At 30.2% G+C, this 27,113-nt stretch overlaps 1 protein-coding gene across 2 annotated transcripts in view; it reads left to right on the plus strand.

Moving 5' to 3' along the window:
• LOC100169250 (acetylcholinesterase) overlaps positions 1-25,988 on the plus strand; it is a 38,052-nt gene extending 12,064 nt beyond the window's left edge. For both annotated transcript variants that reach the window (XM_029487334.1, XM_001948618.5), the window contains 5 exons: positions 20,961-21,192; positions 21,255-21,442; positions 21,510-22,839; positions 24,519-24,694; positions 24,792-25,988. In XM_029487334.1, the coding sequence (XP_029343194.1) occupies positions 20,969-21,192; positions 21,255-21,442; positions 21,510-22,839; positions 24,519-24,694; positions 24,792-24,904 (2,031 nt within the window). In that variant the 5' untranslated portion in view covers positions 20,961-20,968 and the 3' untranslated portion in view covers positions 24,905-25,988. The remainder of the gene's footprint in view (positions 1-20,960; positions 21,193-21,254; positions 21,443-21,509; positions 22,840-24,518; positions 24,695-24,791) is intronic.
• The last annotated feature ends 1,125 nt before the right edge of the window (positions 25,989-27,113 follow it).

Here is a 27,113-nt window from a genome sequence, read left to right on the forward strand (position 1 = left end):
AAAGTACCAACTAGATTCACTTTTCCTATCAGAAAAGATACTGTTGAAGAAAATCCAAGCACTTTTACTGTCATAAAAGGTGATGACAGACACAAAAATAAAAAATTAAATTAAAAAAAAATTAAAAAATTAAAAAAAAACACACATCATTGTAAAATCAATACATTCATTGTTCCACTCAGAATCTAAAACATTCAAACGATTGTATATGTCATTCAACAAATTTTCAGCGAATGCATTTTTATCGACTAAATTCAAAACGTAAAACCCTTCCAGTTTTGTTCATGCAATAAATATTAATATTAATTTGTCAGTATTGATTTTAATAAATTATAAAAAATACAAATCTAGGTATTTTGATTGTAATAACGAAACTTTGCAAATCACCTTTTTACAATTTTAAAATTAATAATTATTGCCTGTATATAGGCTATATGTACGAAATACTTGGCATACAATTAATTAATAATTATATATTTTTTTTTAATTAAAAATATGGAATCTCAAATATTGTTTTTATTTTAATTAAAATTTTTTCTGTAATGAAACATAAAATATTATGTTAGGTATATTTTAAGAGTGAGTGTGTGAGTGCAAGTATTTTAAAACTGTACATTTTGAGAAAAGTATATTATATAAATAAATTTAATAATAATGTTAACGTATGACTACTTTATGAATATTTTTTGAAATGGTGTTATAAATATTCTAAATTTTTGTTTTATTATTTCATTTCATCAAATAAAAAAAACCAGACAATATACATAGTTGAATGTTATGAATACCTTGAAATATTACTAAATTTGTTGGAATAATATATATAAAAAAATGTTTACTGTTTAAATAAAAATAATTAAACGTGAATTCCAGAAATTTTATTTATAATAATAAAAAAATGTTAAATTAAATGAAGTTTTAGAGTTAAGTTTTTTATTTATGATAATATCATAACAATAAAACTGATTGTGTTCATTCAAACAGACTAAAAAGGTTGAAAAGTTGGATATTTTAATGGACGTAATTTAATAATTGTGACTAAATTAATCCGTTTTCAAAAATTAAAATTACCCATAATTCTGTTTAATTGATTTGAATAACAACTAACTGTAGAAACAGTAATACATTATTATTGTTTATCAATAATTTTAGATTCTGGGTGAAGCAATGAACGTTTGTACCTAATACCTATTGAGGGTAGTTACTGGATGGTAAATAAGTAAATTGGATCTAGACTGTACTCTGAGGAGCGAAAAGTAAAACTTCAAAGAGCACAGCAATTTTCTATACAATCTATAAAAACTAACAAAAAATAGGAATATTTACGTGACACCAATTTTGACAAAACCGATTCTGTTTTTTGTGTTGTAGTTAAAAAATACTTGATATTTTCATTTTTCATCAAATATTTATATTAGCGTTTTCTAGATGTGATATTATATTCAAAATATTTTGGTTCTTATTGAGCTATTTATATAGAAATTGAATATTTTCGATTTTTTTAGTTTTTTTTTTCCGATTTATTTTTCTTAGACAAAAAACTTAAAAATGTAATACAAAGTTCCTCATAAGTTTTTTCTGTAACAATTTAAAAACATTGAAAATACTTCGGTACAATTTTCATTATTGGCGTTTAAAGTTCAAATTTCACTTATATAGAGATGAAAATAATATTATATAATAAAATATTTTTAGAAATAAAAGCCCTCCGCTAAAAGTCATTTTCATACATTTAAATTAGTTATTTCATCATTGAATTAATATTTAAAACATACATTACATTGAACCACTCAGTGGTGTACACTAGAATTTAGCTATACAATAGAACGAGTTCTCCTGTTTTTTTCTAAAACTCGATATTCTACTCCCGTTATACATACGTAATGGTATTGTACGTGAGTTTTGTATCCATATGGTTTACTATGTTACAATATCGATTATTATCGGCAATGGCACAATACTGATCTCTATGCGAATTTAATTAAATAAAAAATAACCCAAAAGTTTACTGACCTACGTCCTCAATAATGGTGGATGCCTACTCCATCATTGTAGTGGTGCTATATAATATATATAATATCTCCGTAATAACGTTAGAAACATATCAATGTATTATGAAGGTACGCTGCATCTGAATTATTTCAATAATTTTGTAGAATTTATCATTTGAACTGGAAAATGAAACAAACCTCGACAGTTTCTTCCATTAGTTTTGTCGATGATTGATCGGTTCTTACCATAATATATGTGTGCCCGGGATACGCGTGTGTATATAATTTTTTTTTTTGTTTGGACACATACTCCTCAGTCCTCGCCTCGAACGGTATATTATACATTTTCACTTTTCAGTACATGATATAATAATATAAAATTGTATATATAATAATATATAATCCATCAATATCCTATTTTCGTATCCTCTTGCTATATAACAAAACACACACACACAAATATAATGTATAATATGTAATATCGTACTATTATCGTAAGTACGCGCGTGTATGTGCGGCGTCGCGAAACATGGCACGTTGCGGCCCGGCGTCCTCGTCGTTGCACCCGCATTGCGGATAATAATATTTAGGCAAAGCGTTGAACGGGCTAACGCGGAGAAAATATATACACACACACACACACACAACCTCCTCTCCAACCCCATCGCACTGCCCGCGAAAGGAGAGCTGGTGGTGGTGGTGCGGGTCTTAAATTTTCACCTTGAATTTCGTATACATACCTATATATTATATATATATATATATGTACAATGTGGGTACCGCGCGTTTTCTCCCCCTTTTACCCGTTTTTTAAGAGTTTTGTATTTTTGACCCGTGACCCCGTTTTGTGTGTGTGTGTGTGTATACCGTATATGTATATATATATATATATATGTGTATACGCTTACAATCACGGGCGTAGTATATATATAACTCCTGTAGGAATGTATACGTGTTTACGATATCCATATTGTATATATATATTATATAGGAACCTACTTGTGCATTTGCGTGCGTTTTACACTTAAACCGTATCGTTCGGGCGTGTGTACGGCTAGGCGATGGCACCGTGTACCTAATCAAAATGCCGGTATATACAACTATACCATATACCTAGTGTGTGTGTGTGTGTGTGTGTACACAGGTATACCTCCGCATTTCATATATATATATATATATAAATATATCCAGCACAAGTTGAAACACAAAGACTGCAAGGCGCGGGAACGTGTCTTCCTTCCGGAACGCGTCGTGTGATATATACCATATAATATATACGGCGGGATGGGAAGGGCGCCGTGCTTATAAACCTAAGTGGTAGACGAGCAGGTGGTGTTGCGGAGCAGTGAAAAAATTGCATTTTAAGTCGTGCTTTGAAAATTCTAGCGTTATATTATGTACTCGTGTGTATATATATACATCGCCTAATTGCCCTGTCAAGAGAAACGCGCAGAACGTTGGCACTGGCATATCGACTAAAATCGGCTCGTGTGTACTAATCGGACTTGGACTATCTATATAGGTGTCTTGTACACGGCATGTACGAATGTCTTCTACACTAATATATAAATACGTTTTATATATATGTATACTGCGAGTGCAGGTATAATTGCGTGTGTGTTCGTGTATATATATGAATATTCAAAAAGTTAATCATTGAATACTTGAGGGAGCGTGTGTATATATACTATATAGTACGGTTTACGTTATATTAAAATGTATAGAGGTATGCTGTAGAGTGTAGATATTATACGTTTTATAGGTACACGTCGTCTGTTGAAAGTTTAACATTAATAATAATAATATATAATATCGCCGCCGTTCAGCGCGTGGTGCATAAATCATACCGCGCAATTGATTTCATTACATCGTTTTTCTATTCGATCTTTTTTTTTTCTTTTTTACAAACAATTTAATTATGATGCACGGAAGTGTAATAGCGTCGCCCGTTCGACTGGGTAGGTAGGTTAGTCCCGCGTGTACGTTCGGATCGGGATTTATTATTCGATTAATTTGTTTAATTGACTGGTTTTGCATGACGTGACTGCAGTATACGGAGGCATGTATATACGGCAGCTCTTTACGTCAATAATATCGTGATTGCCATTTCGTACACACTTGTTCAGACCATTTCGGACGTATATTATATTATAGGTACTTGTACTATATTGCACGTTATATAATATATATATAAATACCATTGTTAACGGGCGAACGGTTGCGCATGAAATATTGGTTTGCGCAAAGAGTTTCTAAAATAATAATCATAACAAAAACCATTATATTCCGTTTATATATTTTATGACTGTATTAAATCGGTAATAATATTATATTGTATTGTTTTCAAGTTGAAGGCGACCGGCCGTGGCGGCAAATCTCATTCGTCTAATAGTCACGCGTGTCGTGAGTTTTTGACATTTATGAGAAAATCCGCGGATTGTTATTATAATAATATAAGCATATATGGTCGGCCTTAGGTACGGGAAAGCGGTTGTAAGAATCATTGTGTGAGGCCTAGCCTAAAAAAATATTAACCTGGTCCCCGCACCGTCTTTAGGCCAGCTCTGAATATAATATACGGATAAATATAGTCCAGTCCATTTAGATTCGTTTGCGTGTCTCGTAACCGTGGGTTCATAGGCGCAATTAAGACCACATTTTTGGGTGAGCTGTTGGTCTCATATTCTATCCTTATTAATTAGTGTGGGTATATCTCTTCTAGTTTCTACTAAGTTGGTATATTTGCAAATGGCTTGTGATAAATATAAATGTATTGGTAACAATATTTATCCAGCATGATTCACCAAGCATGCACACCAACACTTTCTTGCTTTAATATCCAATGTATTTATTCAAATTCATATCAAATAAATTTTTAAATATACTCAAGGACCATTATAAGACCATATTTTAAACTATTTAGATTTATAAATACATAATAATTTGAATAATATACAGTAAAAAATATTGGCTTTTATTTGAAAATAAATTATTATAGGTTCACCACAAGACACTCCTAAAAATAATATAACAAACCATAAGCATTTGTCATATTTTAGAAATAGTCTTGCAGCATACCACTCAGTTCTCGTTCTTAGTCAATTGTATTCCTCATTGAATGAAAACATTTTTCGTGACTTATTATCAGATAAGCATTCGGGGGTTGAGAACCCCCCCCCCCCCATAAACTCCCACCAAGTTGCGCACATGCAGCATGTGGTTTGTCATATGATTAGATTATAATTATCGTAACACGCGTGTCGAGTGTGAAAAACTGTCTAAAAATAAATGTAAATGACAATACTGTATGATACACGATATTCGTTTGAACTACGTCATCCTGAGACTGGGTTTAAGCGGTCATAACATGGGTAGGTATATATATATATTACGATACATTTATACGGTATACACTTGATACGACGTGTACAATAATATAATAATATGATATAATATAATAATATTATAATATAGCCGGCGCTCGTACCCGCCACGACTGGGCCGGGTTTCACATGGGTCCCGACCCTCGTCACGTATACACACAAACACGCACACGCGCGTATAATAATAGTTGCCGCTAACTACCAGCTTCCTCATTGCATTAACGACGGCAATGATATTACGCGTACACGAGTTTATATACAGAGTGATCTATCTTTTAGGCAGCTGAAATAATTTTAAAAAAAAAATTCTGTCTATATCTGTATTTTGAAGAATTCTACGGCAAGAGGTCATCAGGTAAAAAGGCCGAGATCCTGCACTACTCCGTTCCTAATCTTAACTTTCAATGCATTATTAACTTTTTCTAGTGTTCGATGTATTTATAGTTCACACGCAACACTAGACATGAACATTTTTAGCAAGTGTTTTTAGCTACATAAATGTGAAATTAAAAAAATATAAAACGTGTCATTAGAGACATTTAAAAATTCTAGAAACAAACCACAATATGATGGAAAATAGAAAATGTAATTTCGTACAAATACTTCAAACTATAAACATGTCTATTATAATATGCCTAAATAGTATATATATACTTCAAAATTGCACAAATAATTTACTTAGAAAATTACTGCAGTTAGTTGAATGGATCACTCCGTACCATGTATAATCGTCGTGTAGTCGTCACCCGTTCTCCCACATCGTAAAAACATTCTTCATCCGCGATACACACACACACACACACACACACACACACACACACACACACACACACACATCAACACATGGCAATAATTTGGATTACAGACTTGTCTGTCCGCGGGGACGGACACACACACACACGGTACACACTTGCGCATAACCGTCGAATCGATTTCCTCTCGCACACACGCGCGCCCTGCCGCCACCGCCGACCGTATAATAATAATAATAATAATAATAATAATGCTCTCTCAGTTACGCGTCTCCGCCCTCCGTTGCCGCCTCCACCTCTTCGCTCAGAATCGTTTATCTTTGCCAGCCGTGGAATTACGCAGGCTTTTAGTGAACGATTAATCACGGCGAGGTGAAGAGGCGCTCGCGTGCAAAATGAGCCTATATACACCCAAGCCGCGGCGTTTCACACGGTCGACGGGGTAGCCGTAAAACGTGTGGGCGGGGCACCCCGCAATGCATTCCCCGATGAAATTACGGGTGTAAGTTGTGTGGTGTGTAAAACATTTTACTATACTAGTCTGTAGTAGTAGTAGTAGTAGTAGTAGTAGTAGTAGTAGTAGTAGTAGTAGTAGTAGTAGTAGTAGTAGTAGTAATAGTAGTAGTAGCGATTCGTGGTATCGTAGTAGAATTTGGCAGAGGCGGAAAGGACCGCGGGCACGAGGTAGAGAGAATGTTTTGAATAATTTTTACAAACCACATCGCTACCCTTGAAATTACAGGGAAAACGTTTCGGGCAAATCAATAGTTTTCTTTTACCCATTTTAATAAGACTTTTACGTAACTACGCGTGGAGTGTGGTACAGTGTACACCATATTATAATATTATACTACATCCGAAATAATAATATGATATAAAAATTATACTTACTTGGTATAAACTATAAATCGAGTTGAAACGTTTTGACGTGTATCTGTTTCATATGCTATATAGGTCCATAACCAGCAATCAGCCAGTACATCGATTTTAACCGTTCTGAAAAATGATTCAAATAACGATCGTTATACGTATTTATTACGTATTATAATATGAGGTTCTGTTGTGTGACTTTTGAAATAATAAGGCAAAGACTGAAACCATATTTTATAGGCTGAAAATTAAATTTGTTTGAAAACAAATATCTCTGCAGTTGCATAACAGGACAGCAATTTCTGCCAAGTATATATATTGTACCGTGGTTAAATGCCAACTCTAAATCAATCGACGTAAACTTATTGATGACTTACAAAGTTTGGAAAAGGACTTGAAAAATTGGGCAAAATGCCTGAACTCTACGTCTTTTAATCAATAGAAATTTATTTGGAATTAATTCCGTGCAGTTGATTGATATCATATTGAACTCTCAGATGGTACGTGGGTAGTGTATTTTGACATGTCTGGTCCATTATACAACAATGGACCAAAATAAGGTATGAATATAGAATGATAATATAATATTTTTATATATATATATGTATAGTGTACAATGAGAATTCGTTTTTTCCGGATCGCATTACGAAGCGTCTGTGTTCGTACTTATATAACTTATACAAGCAAACGGCAAAAACTAAAAATATTCTTTTTTTGTTATTGTTATTAGATGAACCCTTAATAATTCTTCTCGTTGTGCTCTTTGAAACGAATATTGTTTAGTACGCAAGATAAAGAAAAATACAGTTTGTTGTGAATGAAACATAAAAATCTTTAAACATGGTATTTATAGCTGTAATATAACAGTTACCTACCTAAAGGAAAAAAAGTAATCGAAAAATGTAATCAGTAGGTATATTATATTGTTTGTGTTTCGTGTTAATAGATGCGCGGGCGACGAGCTTAAATTATTTATTGGAAAAATGAAAGCGATTCGGCAGATAGGTACTGCAGTAGCTAGTACAGCCAAGAATAATTTGGTATTAGTGAATGAATCATTTATAGAAATAATGGCGTCGAAGGTTTTCGGCGGACGAATATTATAAATACTGAATGCTGGACACGGTATAGAAACACATTTTGAGATAGGTTGTATTTGCGCTGACATCGGACAAATGCTACGGTTTATTGTACATTTTTCAGAGACAGAACTAACTATTTATAGGGATGACGTTTTGACGTGTCGAATCTAATGGGACCTCGTTAATTTGATTTGGACTTCGACGGTATATACTTAATAAGAGTTTACAAGCGCATAACCTTTATGTTTTCATTTCTAGACCGCGTGCGTGCAAGGGTGGACGATCGTCCTCGTAGAAAGCGTAATCATTGCCAAAGCGTTTCTTGATTTAATTTAAAATCGTGTGACTGGATGAAAATCGTGTTATTTAACGTGGTGCGAAGAACAAGGAAATAACGATCCGGGTGATCTGTTCGTTTGGCGAATTTTTGATCAGGAACTTCCCTTAGATATCATACAAATATACAATAATGATTAACTCAAAATTAGTAAGATAATAATATAATTTTAAGCGTCGTGTACCCTAATTGCAAAAAGATTACTCGATTAAAAAACTTTCCTAAGTAAATATAAGTAATTTTTTTTCAGTTTTCCCGTATATTTGAGTTATAGTTGAATGCATTTAGATTTAGCAATTTATAATATTATGTTGCTGCTTGCTTCCGGTGAGTACCTATAAGCTATAGTGAATATTTAGGGTTGGAAAACAACCTATGTGGGATTAATTATGTTTTTTTTCAGTAAAAGCTCAAAAATTCGATAGGATTTTAAGATATCGATAATTGGGGTTTGGTAAAATCACATATGAAAAATCCTATTGTTTAATGAAGCACTGATTAAGTGATAATATATTTACAAAACATGTTAATATGTAATTTATATTACTTAAATTTAATTTAAAACCTATTGGTTGAAATTATATAAATTTATTTTTCTATATTTAAAATAGAACTTTTAAGGCATATTGATTATTTTATTATAAAACATTTTTTTTTTTTTTTTACTGATAACAACTTTTAAAATATCTTAAATTGTTAATAGTGTTACTTGGTACTTGATTTACAGTGTAGCAGTAAAGTTATGTTGTTTAGTAAATTATGTTTTCAAGGATTTAATATTTATGGATTGTTTTTGAAAATAAAATCGGACTTTATTAAGGGATTTAAAAAAAATCAAAAATTGATATTTCTGTACCAATTAAAGTAGCCAACACTGAATTGACAGATGAAGTGATACATCAACTTTGTAGATAGTATAAAACAATAATGTTGTTCATTTTACAATAATATAATATGTTTGTTCGAATTATAGGTGTATTCAGTGGTTTTATTATAACACTGACGTAATTACGTAAATGTACCTACCATTCTACTATATATCTACGACGATCAACGCGTATATAATATTTCACGATTTCTGTCGGAAAAAATAACGTCGTGACGCAGTGGTTGCGCTTTGGATTATTGTCATTTCGAGACACGTAGATACTAGACGCGGTGGTGTCTTCGGAATATAATAAATTATTGTTATTTGACTTTTGATTAACCTTTTCGGTGAACTATAATGCTATTAGTTTGATACACTGACACGGTGGGCTTATTATTAGTTTCTAGTTGGTTATTATTAGTTGGAGGTATTCACCGCTGCAGTCGTACCGTATATAACGTATATAGATATTACGTACACGACGATATGCTTAATATGTTTATATATTATATTATTTAATACGTATAGGTACGTAATAAATATTTTGTTTTGTTCTTGATTCTTACGTAAAATGTTTTACATAAAACACAGATCCGCGCGATATTGCAAACGCGTGTATGGAATGAGAACCAACCCTGTATACGACAGTAATAATATGACAAACAAAGCGTTTTGCAGTGACATCCTGTTTACTTAAATATAATGACACAAACTCGGCTTAAAACATTAATCCAATACCTAAATATATAGAATGAGTAATGAGTATATTGTTGAATAATAATAATAACCTTTTATTTTCATGCCGATGCATCGAACAATAATATTTTACAAGGTACAACGATCTGAGAATCGAGAAGCGTTAGTTGGCAAATAATATGTACCTACTATAAAAAAGACCACGCACCTAAAACCATAGTTTCCCTCCTTTCTTCACTTATGAAGGTTAGGTGCTTACCTAGTACGTTCGGATTCCAATCTGTAGTTGTCCCAAATGGTTTAAGATCTTCTATCATATTATAAACACCGAAAAAAAAATACAAAACAAATATTTTACTATTATCAATACTTACTATATAAAACACATTTTGATGAAATGGCTATGCCATCAATTCCAAACATTATGGTATTATGCTATTTTTACGATAGTTTTTGCCATTTTATCAAAACCACAGGATAATGCCAATAATATATATACTAAAGTCTTAGATGTGTATTCAATTATGTGACTATAATGATAATTTGAAAAGCTTATTTCCTAAAACGAGTAAATAGGTATACATATTTGATATTATGTCAAGAAAATTCTCAAGTATTTTTAGATTTTTATATTCCGAGGTTTTATATATTGGTTCTACGACAAAATATTTACAGTCAAAATATCTCCGACAATTTATCTTCAATATGAAAAATATATAATTAAATGTCCAACCAAATGAATTCATTTTTGTTTACATTCATTACAGGTATCCTTCAAAGTTCAAATAGTTATTTAGAAATATTGGTAAAAAGAAATTTAATGAATAAATATAAAAACAAATTATTTCACATCCAATCATTTTTTTAAATTTAATGTTGTGTGCGATTCCTCTTCAGCGTTTAATTGATTTTTTTGCCATAGATATTTTTACAAAGATGATTTTATCAGAGATATTTATTATTAGAGATAAATTCACGGAGATATTTTAACGGGTAACGGGGTAACCGTTATTCCTTTAAAGGTAAAATTCTCGGGATTAATATTAATAAACATCCGATCAAAACTCAAATAAATATCAAGTATTGTACCCGTGAATGTTTTACAAGACACACTATTATTGTTTAAATAAAAATAAATAAAACGTTACAAACCTTTTTTGTTGTCAAAATTCACACCATTAATAATAACGAAGTATGTGTTGCGTCCAATAACTGTCGTTTACACTCTATTCGAACTTTAAAATTAATTGTATCACCAAATAAATATTTCGCGTTTAGCTTTTATCACTTAGCTTGATGGAAAATAGATATAAAGGGTTTTAGTTTTAATCTTGAAACCATGCCGTTAAACAAAAAGGAGGAGTAGGAACTAGGAGAAGAAGAAGAAGAATATTGATCCAATTAGAACGCAACGTATCAAAGATTCATAAGTGAATATATTATACATATATTTCAAACGAAAGAAAAAAGAAAAAAATAGACTTAAATTTATACTTCTTTTTTTAAAAGTAATGTGTACAGATGTTATTTCTCTATACTACTGGCACATTGCGTTATTCATATTCTCGTCGTAAATGCGCTTACTTTATAACTCTTAAGAGTACTTTTACTCTTCATTCATAATTTGATCTATCTCTCAGAGTTTTTACTTTTTTCACTAATGTGAGGCTGTTAATAGTATTTTCCTAATTTCGATGAAAAATGTATTATGAATAACTTACTTAAAAATCATTTCGGCCTTATGTTGGGAACATTAATAATTTCACAATTATTGGCCTGCAATTCTAATAATACAATGTTCGTTATCTTAGAGTATTGATGTATGGTGCAATTAGTTGATTCATTTTTTCAAGTATATTCTGTCAAAGTTAGACTTTTTAGTCGGTAAAAATATTTGCAATGAAATAAAAAAGCATTCATATATTGAGTTATCATCTAATAAAATAATAATGGCATAATATATTATTATGTTATAGTATATAATAAACTGAAAAGAGATATAAAATGTTAATACACGCAATCTAATTAAGGGATGGGATACTTTTTTAAATTATTATAAATAGTTCAAGATATTTAAATGAAGTGACTTGTGAGTTGTGAGAAATTAAATAATTTTTGTTTACTGAAAAATGTATGTATACTTAACCCATTTTATATTATTATATAGGTATTAATATTTACATTTTATTGCCGTAGGACATCATCAAAAGAGGGTAAATAAAGTTTTCCATTTCAAAAATTTCAGTAATTAAGTAATTTAATTAATTTAAACGAACACGTGCAAATTATTAGTATAATAGTATGTAGGTACCTGTAAAATATGAGCCTTTATCGCGTCCACGTTCATATTTTGTGAATGACACTTAAACAGTTAACCGTCATTCACTTAATATGTCAAATAGAATGTGGACGAAATTATTTTTATTTTTGAAGGAGCTTGAACGATTTATAGGGCCTTAAAATTAAATTCCTTTTTGAAAATGTATTTTTAATAGGTATTTTTATTTATTAAATGTTATTGTATAGAAAAATTCATATTAAGTACAATATTTAAAATGTTTAATTAATAAAAATGTTTTTGACATTTAAAAAATACTTTATATACGATGCAGTTCAATAATCTGAATATACGACAGATTCATGAAAATATTAATGAGAACTAAGGACACTTAGTACAAACTATAAATTTGTTGAAAATTTATATGGGTTATTGATATATATTTATCAATGTATATTTTGTATTTTATAGTAGGTTTTTATAGAAACTTTCCTGAATTTACTAAATACTAGGTATGTTCCACATACGTATTTAATTAATTAAAATTGAATATCTACTATCTACCTACTCATAAATCACAATTAAGTAATTATTTGGTAATTGTTTTATGCATGTTAAGACTAATTTATAAATTATATCGTAATTCAATATATTAAATAATAACCTTTTTTCTGTGGTATCTCTATGAAGTTAATACAAGGGAAACTGCTCTTGTGGTTCCCTGGGGTTCCCTCAAAGTTATACTTACCAATTAGAATTGTTTATACATTTTCATATATTGTATTAGTTAAGATTTGATTTCAATCGATTTGGTACCTCAGTGATTATCATATTAGATTTAGGTTAAGGTATTTTATTTTATAATCAATTTTATTATGATAGATTATCTAATTTTATATTTTATTTAAACACATAATACACAACAAAACAACTTTTTTTAAAATTATGTATACCTCATCAAAGTTTTATTTAAAAAATTCTAAAAAAGTAATTAAAATGGATGACTGTTCAAAAAGGTGTTCATATTATAAGAACACGAACTTAAAAGTGTTCCTTTATAAAAAAAAAGTGAACGTGAACAACTTCGATTTTTACACACGTGAACTTTCCGAATACTATAAAAGGTCGCAATAACAAAATATAAAATGTTGTTAAACAAAAAAATGTAAAACGCATTGATTCGTATATTTGGTTCAAAACGAAAGATTATGAGAAAAATCGTTAAATATTATAAAAAGTAAAATGCTAAAAAAAATTAGAGCGTTATTGCATTTGAACCTAACCTAACCTGAGGGTATTTTGTACTTAAGTCTCGAGTACATCCCTGCACTCTCGGTTATTCTAAACGTCCTGTGTATAAACGGCAACCATGGTTTCTGCGACGCTCGTAAACTGTACTATTAAATCCACGATATCCGGTGAAAAATGGATCAGGGCTGCTATGAAAGATGGTAATAAAAAATAAAGAGAAAAGAGAAGGAGAGAGAGAGAGAGAGAGAGAGAGAGAAAGAGAGAGAGAAAGAGAGAGAGAAAAAGAATGTACGTAGAGCGTATAATAAAAGCTTTAGGTCAAGGTTTTGTTGGTGTATAATATTCAAAGTGGTTTGCACGGTTACTCGCAAGACGTAGCGCTGTTTCATAAATACATATATTTACAGTAGATAGGTGCGCTTTATCGTTGCAATATCATCCGAATGTTTGGAATTAATTGCAAAATAATAGGTCTGTTATGTACTTTGACTTCAGAAAAAATTGGTTGTGCGTGTGAATTTTCCTAGTCATTATAATATTTTGGTTGTGAAAATGTTAACGTATCCGATGGTGTCTTATGAACAAGGTTTTCAATAGCTATACATTAGTAAAAAAAAGAAACCTCTTGATTTGATATGAGTAGGTACTTCGTATCTATGCGTGTATAGTTTGAAAGGCTTTATTCTGCAAAGTATAACAATTTCGAATATAGTAATGTTAAATTTCAGAAATTTCCAAGAGAAATTTTCTGAAACTTAAATAATTTTAAAACTAAAACTAAACACGTGCATTTATGATACGAAACTTACACAAATGTAAACAATTTACTGAATTAAAATAATATATACAATAGAATGGCTACATTGTATATTTGTATGGTTTTTGGCTATCTGTTAAAATGTATTCGAATATTTTAATAATTTTTATCTGAAACTTTTATTTTATAAAATTAAATGTTCTACTTAGCTCATTGTGTCTGCAATAAAATTGCTTTTATCAAATCAGAAATCAACATAGGTACCGTTAAATATACATAATATTATACGTTTAAAATATGTCACGGATTACTACATACAACATTTTTAAAAACCCTCTAAAACTGTGATGAGATAGACATTTTACAGAGTTACCAACTACGTTTTAATACAGTTTGTACGTTCGAGTTATTCGTATACGAATCGGTCGTTTACGTTATTTACTCGTATCATTGATTATAAATACTAAATAGAAATACTCTATAGCGAGGTGAGTTGATCCACTTTGCTCTATAGTATTTATCGCGAAGACTAGAATAAGGAGAACAAACCATTGATATACACAACGACTAGATAAGTACGTCTCCATTTTAGCATCGAAGTCGGACGCCATTTACAAAGCAGGCAATGTCTACAAAGTAATATTATCACAGTACATATTTATATATAAGTATAATATGTGTATATTGTATATGAATATATGTAAAATAAATATAAACATTGCCTGCTTTATAAATGGCAGTCGAATTCAACCTTAGATCATATACAGTGGATAGAGTCATACGAACAATTTGTGAAGCCAACATAACTGTAGGACCTCAATGATATGCACAGGTAAGTCAAACAGTCGCGCAAGCGCAGATGTCATAGGTACTACAGTTCCTATAGTTATGTTGGCTTCAATTCATTTTATACGCGTAATATGCTATGACTTCATCCATTGTATAGGTATGATCTAAGAATTCATCATTGATCACAATATTAGTATAAAGACGGCTATCTAGTTGTTGTATCTATCTATGGACTAAGTCGTACGGTTGTGCGCTGCGTACGCTACTTAAACGTCTTAAAATCATGAAGTATAGGAATTATTCATGGTTTTTGGAAAATATAATATGCATTATTTTGAACCATGCCCCTTTTTAGATTGTATAACGTCTTGTACGATTACGCATTTATACATGTGCATATGTGTATATTTCATAAATATTATTTTTATTTTTGTGTTAATAGGTAATTAAATATTATACAATCCGTTAACTCTATATTTAGTTATTTTATACCTATACATATTTGTTCACAAAAAGTCTGAGCCCGATACTATTTGATACGCCACACATGTGTTTTCTTGGACGATCGTTTTATACCGATATACTATGTATCGTTACACTCAAATTTGTTTCTTAAGAATAACATGTTTGATGTTTATGAGATATACACTCATGCACATGTACAAATGCGTAATCGTACAAGCTATAAAATCTAAAGAGGGTCATGGTTCAAAATAATGCATATATTTTCGAAAAAACATGAATAATCCCTATACTACGTGGGTTAAGTAGCAACCCTAAGCGCACGCAGCTTGGTCTCCTTATTTCTAGTCTTCGTGGTATTTATAATCAATGATCATTAATGCTGTTAAAGAATACAGTATAATGAATGTAGACTAGCAAAGGTACGAGGAATTGCGTAGGTATATGTTTGGTCGGTCTTTTCAAGAATAGATCTCCTGGACCGGATGTTCGGATGTGCTAGTATGTCGTAATAATATAGTGACAATAGAAGTAAGTAAACTTAAAGTATGTTCAGGTGGTAGGTGGGTTGAAAAAAGACTATTATTAGATTCTTATAATTATTTGGCTGATTGTAAATATAGACGTACCTAGACAGAGTACTCAGAGTAAACGTGTGTAACCGATTTTAAGGTTGTAAAATTATTTTTATTTCCGATTCTCGTGATGGAAATGATTATTGATTACCTATCATCGATATTAAAATCACATGATTTTATTATATTCATCATATTTTCAATTTGTTTGTTCCGGAGAAATATAAGAATCTGCGTTTTCTAATCATATAATGCAAAATATGTTTAGGTATAAATTGAATTTCCACAATCTACGTTTTTTAAATACTCTGTTAAAACTTAAAACCATTTGTGATGTCTTATTTTATCTATGTTAAAAACGAAATTAATGGCACACGGTTTTTAATGACTAAACCTACTAAAAAGAGGATCATTGATTGTTGATCATTGGTCGTTCATTGATCCGACAATCAACAATATTATAATATACGTACGTGGCACAATTCAGTATAATATATTCATGTATGCAATTGTTGTGCATAATTATTAGGGAATCAAGCTTATAAAATATAATATTACAATATTGTTCATGAAAAAAAAATAAATGTACAGTATACATACCTATATGATATTATAAAATATGCAACAAATGAACCAAATAACTTCAATAATTGGTTTTTCATCGTCTGACAGAACGCGTATATCAGTATATATTACTATAATTTATACCTAACTAATACAATAAACAGTTTTATACAAATATTTTTGTTTTAAATTGTGTTAAAGTTTTATTGCGTTACACGTATATATTGTATAATATGTAATATACATACAGTGACAAGTCAATTAACGAGGGAATAAAATAATAAATAAAAATACTGTACCGTATTTTAAATTTTTTTTTTTTATTACGGTCACCCTATGATTAACTGACTAGTTAGTCACCCTATATATTATATTCGGTAGTATATAAACACATTATAACCAACATATCAATTGAAAAATAACCTGTATACGCTGTCGTTTATGATTTTGAAATTTAACAGTCGTTGCGGGTTTTGTGAAAGATCATCGTAATTCGTAATATATATTCTATTTGTTGACTCCCATGTACCTAATATAATTCCTAGCAATTTTTGATATTTAGATTTCTGTGTGAACTTATATATTATACCCACACGCATAGTGATGCATTTTGAACTCTATAATATATAATATACAATATAATATGCTAATAATTAATATGATATATTATAATATTTTAATTCCGATATATAATGTAATTTGTTTGTATTTATTTGGCCTTTTTTATTCAAATGTGTAATGCTAGGTACCGGAATAACATAGCGTTTTCGATTTAATCATATATAATATGATGTTATAATAGGCACTTTTGGAAATTTAATAAAGAGATAGGTACATCTAAAAACATCCAACAGCTCTCAACTATAAATTATTGATTGCGTCTAGTTCTTGAATCATATTAAGTAAGAACATCGTTGGTAAATTCATTGAAATATCGAACATTTGAAAGCAATGATAAATAATTGCATTAGGATTCGTGTTCATGAAAACGTGTTAAGAGTTAAGACTTTACCTATAATAAAAACGGCAACTGATGCTTCTTGATTATTTTTTTTTTGAAAATTACTAGGTATAAGAAATATGAATGAACATGGAAAATTACTTCTCCAAAGAACCATATGTGTGGTGGATTTTCAGTGTAATGCATGGCAATTGTTGTGTAGAGTATAAAGGTTTTTCAAAAAAACGTTATCTGTTTCAAAAAATTAAAATATTGTAGAAACATTAGTAATAGTTTATACAGACCACCGCCCAGAATCTAAAATACATTTAACGACAGTTATACATTGGACGTTTAACTTTATTTATAGGTACATATTTGCTTTTCTTGGTGTAGTTTTTAAATTTTTGACTGAAGTGAAACAAAATTATTACAAAATAAAGCAGGTTTTTCTTATGAAACGACCGAATACAATTGAATCCATTGAAAACGTTTATTAAAATATAAAAATAATAACTACTATGTTAGAAATTATATTATAAACAACTTGTAATTATAATTTAAGTCTCATACAAATGTAAAATTGAATTAAGTTAGCTTTAAGTGCTTAATGCATCTAAAATAAAAAAGAAATCACTTTAGCTAACAAAGGTAAAAATGTATAATACAATAATCGTAAACGGTTTAATCTCATGTTTTGTGAATTATGATATTTTTAATGAAAAGCGAAAAACAAAATTAATGAAATAAAAAATGTTTACGATAATTTGTATAAAACGAATTTTGTCGTATTTTATTTTTTAAATTAAATTAACAATTTGCATACAATCAGCAACATACTTTTTATTATTACTTACTCAAAGTTGTTTTCACAAATTAATTTACAATACTATAAATATTTTTTACGTTTTATTTTACGGCGTAACGTCTTATGTTTAACATAATATTTTAGATAGTTTTTATAATTCTTGAAATTTACATTTATATAAATATTGGTAGTGGTAAAACTTTTGCTCGATATTGTAAGTATTTGTATACTGTATAGACGTATAGTTAATGAAAAATATTGCTCATGGTTTTTAACCACAATTTAAAATAAACTTAATAGTTCATATTACGAAGGTTTGGCTACTATAGTTATTCAAAAAATAAGTTATGGTAGATTAAATATATTATACTACTTTAATTTATATTTACTACAATAAAAGCCTTTAAGCGTTGTTTTCTTTAATACAAAACTAAATAACAATTGAAAAGATTAGTTTTTAAATTTATCTGCACGGTTGCAGGTAGAACCACTGCATGAATAAAACATTTCCAGCTTCAACCACATTATCCCTTCAAAAGGGAAAAGTCAATATTTGTATTTAATTAAAAATAAGGAATAATCAGTGTCGAAAACCCCGATAACGTTGTAAATTACTATTAAGTGTAAAGTAAAATATATTCTAACTGAAAATAATATTTATCATTAGACTGAACTTAATTGAACACATCTGCAGTACCTACATATATAATATATATATATATATATATATATATATTATAATTTACTAAAAACATGTGAGATTTATACTGCAATATTCACCGAAATCGTTGAATGGGTTGTGCATTGTAATAATATATTTATTATATTGTAGAAGGCTGGGTATATTATGTTAAATCAATAAGTGAAGTTATTGTAGAAAAATGTTAGTTATGTTTAAAGTTACAAAAGTTACAAGTTAAATAGAAAAGAAATTAACTTAATTCAGTTAAAAATCAGTTACGGGTTTTTTAAGCTTAACTTTAACAATCTATGTCAAAGTACAATAAGCAATTTTAATTCAAGTATATTAACATGTTTAGTACACACAAAAACAGAAATATATAAAAAAATTAATATATATAGGATAACAAATAAGATACCACAAGATTAATCATTCATGAGATCACAGCACGGTTGGTCTATTAAATCTTTGAACTGGGTTATTTAGTAGTGTTATTGTTGTGAGATTTGAAATTAATATATTTGAGTGAAATTGTAGTTTTTCATGAACATAATATATATTATACACTACATAGCCGTACTTGTATACGTTATTTTGATCTCTATTGATATAAATAGACAATAGTGCACAAATAATTAGTAAATAATACCTGTTCCTGTTTCTGATTATTATTTTTTATTTTTTTCTATGAAATGCAAAAATTTATTCAAAACTAAATATAATATTTTAAATCTATGGGCTCCATACTAAGAAAAAAAAATAACTTAACGCGATTATAGAACGGACTAGTACATAATTACATATCGTGGAAACACAATCAACACGTTAAGTTGGAAGTTAGTGTTAAATTAAAAGTAACTTTTCGTGTAACTCAGCTATAAGTAACACAACTTAAACTTTTTAACTCATTAATGCCCAGCCTTGATATTATATACATATAGCGTAATGGGTTGTATTATAGTATACAGTCGTACGAAAACGTTTGACTTTTAAGTGATGGGATGGCTCCTAATGTTGGCACACCAAATTCAAATACCTATACTTATGCCCCGCTCGAATACCACGTTTGACTAATACTGGCTTTTATACGCGTTTCAAGCTTTATTATTACGTGAGTTCGCACGAGGAAACATTTAGACGTGTATTTTTCGACCGCATTGACATTTCTCGAAAAAAGTTCAAATGTTGGACGTCCCACTATTGACGCTAGAATTTAACCTTTTTGTGTGTGCCATTACATCCTGCAACACAACACGCTATATTACTATTATTACGTATAAGTATAAGGCCATAATACTACATATTGAATATAATATTAGAATATTTCGTTGCATAATTATCATCATTCTGTCGTGGCGCCTACCGATATAAATTTTTTGGGGAAAACTTGGGAAAATAAATGGCAGTAACTTGTGTTGAGTTGAGTCGCTGGGCTACTTTTATACACATAATGGCAATCACGTTGACGTATAATACAATTTTAAAAATGTTGCAATGGATATTTCAAATTGTGCATTGTTTTATTGGCACAAACGTACTTGTGAAAATATAATTTAAATCTGCTTTCGAGGTTTCATGCGCACAAAAAGATATTGGTTGATTACAGGATAAAGATAAAGTTAAAGTAAATGCTTTTTTTAATTAATACGTTAACATTTTAAATACATTCTTAATATATTTAATTGTATATCTATAGATAATAATTAATAATACATTTTTTTAAGGTTAAATTATTCTTATTGTTAAATTATTTTTCTTACCGATAAATACTGCAAATATTATAATGACAATAACGTTGAATATAATATTGATTTTAATATGAGTTTCTACTTGCTTCTTTTATCATAATTGATTGATGTATGATAACTTTTTTTTTAGTCTTTAAAATGGACCAGTGGTTGTTGTGGTTTGGCTACTTAGTAGCTTCTACTTATGGACTTTCATTGCGCCACGCCAGGCACCAAAGCGTTGGGACACCAACAGCCGAAGAAATACTGGAACCACAGATTCTAATTGAGGACACCGATCATGTATTCAGACAACGAGCGTCAGATATGTTTGCCCAAGAGCCAGAATACACGGAGAAGCGAAACCTCAATCATAGACGGAGGTAAATACCAATAAAATTTAAACCCATAACTAGATATTCAATTTATTTTTAACATAAAACAGGTCCGAATTCAGTGGAAACCAGGATAATGATTTCGAATCTTCTGGGGAGACATACAGTGCTTATAAATCGGATGATCCGTTGGTAATCCACACGAACAAGGGTAAGATTAGAGGCATCACACAGGCAGCGTCGACTGGAAAGTTAGTTGATGCATGGCTAGGAATACCCTACGCAAAAAAACCAATAGGTTAGTAACGATTAATGTAATGAATTAGAAAATACCCGATTCAAGTATTGAGAAATTTGTGTTTTAGGTGATCTTAGGTTTAGGCATCCTCGCCCAATTGACCGTTGGGACAAAACAAGCCCAGAGACGATTCTTAATTGCACTACTCCACCAAACACATGCGTTCAAATATTCGACACGCTTTTTGGTGATTTTCCTGGTGCTACAATGTGGAATCCAAATTCCCCGGTATCAGAAGATTGCCTTTACATTAACGTAGTAGTGCCAAAGCCTAGACCACAAAACGCTGCAGTGATGGTGTGGATTTTCGGCGGTGGATTTTACTCCGGGTCTGCTACATTGGATATTTACGATCCTAAGGTACTCGTATCGGAAGAAAACGTGATTTTGGTATCCATGCAGTACAGGGTTGCATCGTTAGGCTTTTTATACTTCGACACTGAAGACGTTCCAGGAAACGCTGGACTTTTTGATCAGCTCATGGCTTTACAGTGGGTACACGAGAACATAAAATTATTTGGCGGCAACCCAAACAACGTGACACTTTTCGGTGAGTCAGCCGGCGCCGTTTCAGTTTCACTGCACTTACTGTCACCGCTGAGTAGAAACCTTTTTAATCAAGCCATCATGGAATCAGGATCCTCAACAGCACCTTGGGCGATTTTGTCACGGGAAGAAAGTTTTAGTAGAGGACTTAAGCTAGCAAAGGCAATGGGATGTCCAGATGACAGAAACGACATACATAAGACGGTCGAGTGCTTAAGGAAGGTGAACAGTTCAGCGATGGTCGAGAAAGAATGGGATCACGTGGCTATATGTTTTTTCCCATTTGTCCCGGTGGTTGATGGCGCTTTTCTTGACGATTATCCTCAAAAGTCCCTGTCAACAAACAATTTCAAAAAAACGAATATACTCATGGGTAGTAACTCCGAAGAAGGTTACTATTCAATATTTTATTATTTGACGGAGCTTTTCAAAAAGGAGGAAAACGTGGTGGTGTCTCGTGAAAATTTTGTTAAAGCTATTGGACAACTTAATCCGAATGCAGATGCAGCTGTTAAATCGGCTATAGAGTTTGAATACACGGATTGGTTTAGCCCAAACGACCCAGAAAAAAATCGAAACGCTTTGGACAAAATGGTCGGTGACTATCAGTTTACATGCAACGTCAATGAATTCGCTCATAAATATGCACTTACTGGAAACAACGTGTACATGTATTACTTTAAACATCGTTCTTTGAACAATCCATGGCCAAAATGGACGGGTGTGATGCATGGTGATGAAATCAGTTATGTATTTGGAGATCCATTAAATCCAAATAAACGCTACGAAACTGAAGAAATTGAACTCAGCAAGAAAATGATGAGATACTGGACCAATTTTGCAAAAACAGGGTTAGTATAATTTTATTTATAACATTTTCTCATTTACAACACCATAGTATAGAACGTTGAAATATCATAAAAATATAAGTTGGTATCACATTAAAATTATCTATATATGATGTTTAGGATTATAATTATAATAATTTTTAACAATTGTTTTTTGTATTATTGGTTTGGTATGTTTGTAATATAAAACTAGACACGAAACACTTAATTTTCGTATGGTAAATATTAGAGTTTGATTAACTAATTATAAAACTAGTTTATAAGTACATTAGCTGAGTTAATACACGGATTTCTTTATTTTTCTTCTATTTATTCGTGTTTAAAATAAACAATCAATAAGACATATAGATAATATTGATAGATATCCTAATGTTATGGCACAGATATGTATAAGCATTAATAATTGGTAATGGGTTAGTATCTCAGCAGTGTTACAAAAATAAAATGTGTTCTATATTTCACTTATTGTTATGGACGGAAATATCATATATAATAATTATGTATGATACTATTCAGTATTCAAGAAACTTTTTTCATTTTTTGACAGTTCTTTTTCTCATTTTAGTGAACGAAATGACGAGTATTTCTTAAATAATAATTGTAGTAGCATATTGCTAGCGTTTTGACCTGCTACACATCGATTTTTCAAACAAAACACTTATATTGTCAGTGAAACACTCAAAACTAATTATTCTGACCCTAATAATTGCTCTTACGAGCGCTTGTTAAGTTCCGGGTCGTTGAGAAATTTACCCCGGTCACATTTTGACACTATTATATTCATTAGACAAACCACAAGTGTTTCTTTACTTTTGAATCTTCATCGTTTACAGCATAATGGGTGAATAGAACTATGAAATTTGTAACAACAGATAATTCTTATTTTATAATAATCCTTGCAGAGTAGGCATACTTCATAAAAATCATACATTGTAATTTCACATGAATAAGAAAAACAATATGAGGCCATTAGATCCAATAGATTACCATAACTTGGTGCCTAATATATCATATTTACCCCCATTTCATTTTATGTGAAATATTTCATAATTCTCATTAGTTATTTAATAAATTAATAGTATACATAATATTATGTTATACAAGTTTATAACTTCTTCAGCTTTATATATTTTTTTTGTTACCCATTTAAAATAATTTAACCACACACAATATAAACTCATAATAAATTACTATAAAAAAAATACGTGTAATTACATTTCAAAAGCGTATTTTCAAACATTTTTTTACTTCCCAAACATATATGTACATAAAACAAATACTAGTGAATAGGTAAATAGTAGTTGGACTCCATACTCCAACCGCGAGCTTGCTTACAGGGGGAGTATGTATAAACTTGTAAGTGTAAAGTATACAGTTATGAAGTTGAAATAAATAAATAATTGCTAGAATATTTTGTACCTTAACTAATTTTATTTAGGTAGGTATGTGTGATTACATATCATATAATAATGCCATGTTATAAACTAGTATCCCCAACATAATATTATTGTGTTATTTCATATTATGATTTTTGTCACGTCCATTTTTGTTAAAAAACTATTCGTTTACCGTGCTTGGTTGAAATCATTATTATGGTTTCGAAGTTATTTTAATGGTTGAAACCATCAAGGTCTCAAGTCTTTCAAATACTACAAATCATTATTTATTATTTTTTTTTTCAGAAATCCAAGCAAAACATTTGAAGGGTCTTGGGTCACGCCCAAGTGGCCTATACACACGGCGTATGGAAAAGAGTTTCTAACATTAGATACAAATAACACTTCTATCGGCGTTGGGCCAAGACTAGAACAATGTGCTTTTTGGAAAAACTACGTTCCTGATCTTACGGCCATTTCAAGTAGGGTTGACCTAGATGAATTTCCCATTCGTTGATAGAAGATAAGTACACATTGATTCACTACAATTTTGTTTTTTTTTGTTTTTTTTTATTCCAGAGAGTATGAAGTCTGACAAAAACTGTACAACCATAAGTGGAGGGACCAAAACTAATATGATCAAGTTATCGCTTTGGACAATTGTGATGACAACTGTCGTTTTGATGTTATGAATTTCGTTTTGATTCGTCTTAAACAAAAAAAAAAAACCAATGAAAAAAAGTTTTAAAAAAAAACACATATTTGTAATAATTTCAAGCTGTTGGCAACAAAAGAAACTTCGAGGACAATTCAGTCTAGGCTACCGTTGGGCTTCCAGCAGAATCGCGCGCACAAAATAAATTTCGTTTTTTTTTCTCTAAAATTTATATAGGTCTACTAAACGGCAATATTGCGCTATAGTTGTTAGCCAATCGGCCTTCGCGTGTGACGCGCGACGTTGGCAATTTTCTCACACCGTACTTAGGCTTAAACATTTTTTTACCATGTATATAACAATTATTATTATTATTATTATTATTATTATTATTATTATTACTATTATTCTTATTATTATATTTATGTTTAAATGAATCTATATATATATATATACATATTATATATATATATATTATATTTATGTATAACATATCATCGTGTACCTTTATAATATTGTAGGTGTAGAATGTTGGTTTAAAATTAGCCAATATTGTTCCACTTCAAAAACCTTGCTTTTGTTGTGGTAAATAATAGTGACCTATATATAATATAATATGTATATGTTATTATTGTAATTTTATTCGACCACTTGGAGAAATTTAGTTTTACACGACTTTCGCTTCCGAAAACTTCAATCATTGTTGTCCGAACAATAATAAAATAATTTAATCATTTGAACAATATAATTTATTAAACTATACCGCGCAAGTGCGATAAGAAAAAAAACCAAGTACGACATTTGCGTTTACTATAATGCATTCGTATCTGGACTTGCGCGCAGGACTGTTGTCCATTGCCATAGATAAGTTATTATAGTTTTTAAGATGCTTATTGTACAATTTTCGTATTGTTTTCAATGTTCTATTTGTTGTTAAGTGTTCATTCTTGTTTTACTTTAAGCTTAGTATTATTGAAAGAACAGTTAAACTGCCATCAATTTAATCGTTTCTGAGTGTAATAAAACGGAATTCAAGAACAAATATATTTTTTTCCCTCATGTCTTTTTTCCATAGTGTATTTCGTAGATAAAATCCATAATATATCCATTAGTCTCATCGACGAATTTTAATTTTAATTTTAATTTATCATAAAGGTTTACTTTTAAATACATTCTATTAGCGAATTAAATATAATGAAATACTAAAATACCATATTATATTCTTATTTGTTTACATAGAGATACATTTTGTAGAATATACGGTACTAAATGTCTAAATTCGTTGTCGTTTGGGTGTGATCTACTTTAAAGAGAATACATCAAAAATATCATTAGAACGCTAATGCACGACGTAACAGACAATAAATGTATCATAGGAACTATGCTGCAAGTGTGTCTATATAGGTAATGTACCTTAATATATTATATTATTTTTTTACACTAAATATCCACTAGATAGGTACACGTGTTTTAAAGCGAAACAAAATATTGTTATTTAATCTCTATGTGTGTTAAGGCCACATTTCCATTTTACGTATAAGTACGTGTGCCGAAATGCATACATAACTCTGATAATTAAACTATATAAGGTTCACGTGGACCTTCGCTTTTTAACATTTCATCGGCGAGGATGAAATGGATATGAAATTACTTAATCTCTTTGTGCATTTTTCGCTGTATCGTCTCTCATCATTAAATTTTAAAACGCTTACGGTACTCCATAAACAGTTTGTTAAATATTGCATTTTCACGCGATATGTTTGTTGTTATTTGAATATATATCAAACAGCGAAACGCACGAACGGCGCGTGTACCTCCATAATATGATATTATATATACATATAACATTATGTTAAATAATTTATTGCGTTTTAAGCCCTGTACGTACCGGCGGAATTATTATCAGTACGATGAGTATTGCAATATAATATTATATAGGTACTTACCTAATATCCAAAGCTGTGCAAGTTGGTCATTATTTTCAACTACCTAGTTAAATAGTCCCAAGGGGAATAAAAATAAATTCCACTTACCTATGTATTTTTCTAATAATATACATTCAACATGACTTATACATAAGTTATAAACAAAAATAATGCCATAAAAAATAGTAAAAATATCGTTTTTTAAAAACTTAAGATTATTTTCAAAAAAGTTAGTGTTTTCTGGAATAATGATTGTCATACGCTAAATGGATCACCCTTTATATACCAATAATTATACCTTTGTTTAGTAATAACGGTAAT

The sequence above is a fragment of the Acyrthosiphon pisum genome, chromosome A1 (assembly GCF_005508785.2).
Source record: "Acyrthosiphon pisum isolate AL4f chromosome A1, pea_aphid_22Mar2018_4r6ur, whole genome shotgun sequence".
NCBI lineage: Eukaryota > Metazoa > Arthropoda > Insecta > Hemiptera > Aphididae > Acyrthosiphon > Acyrthosiphon pisum.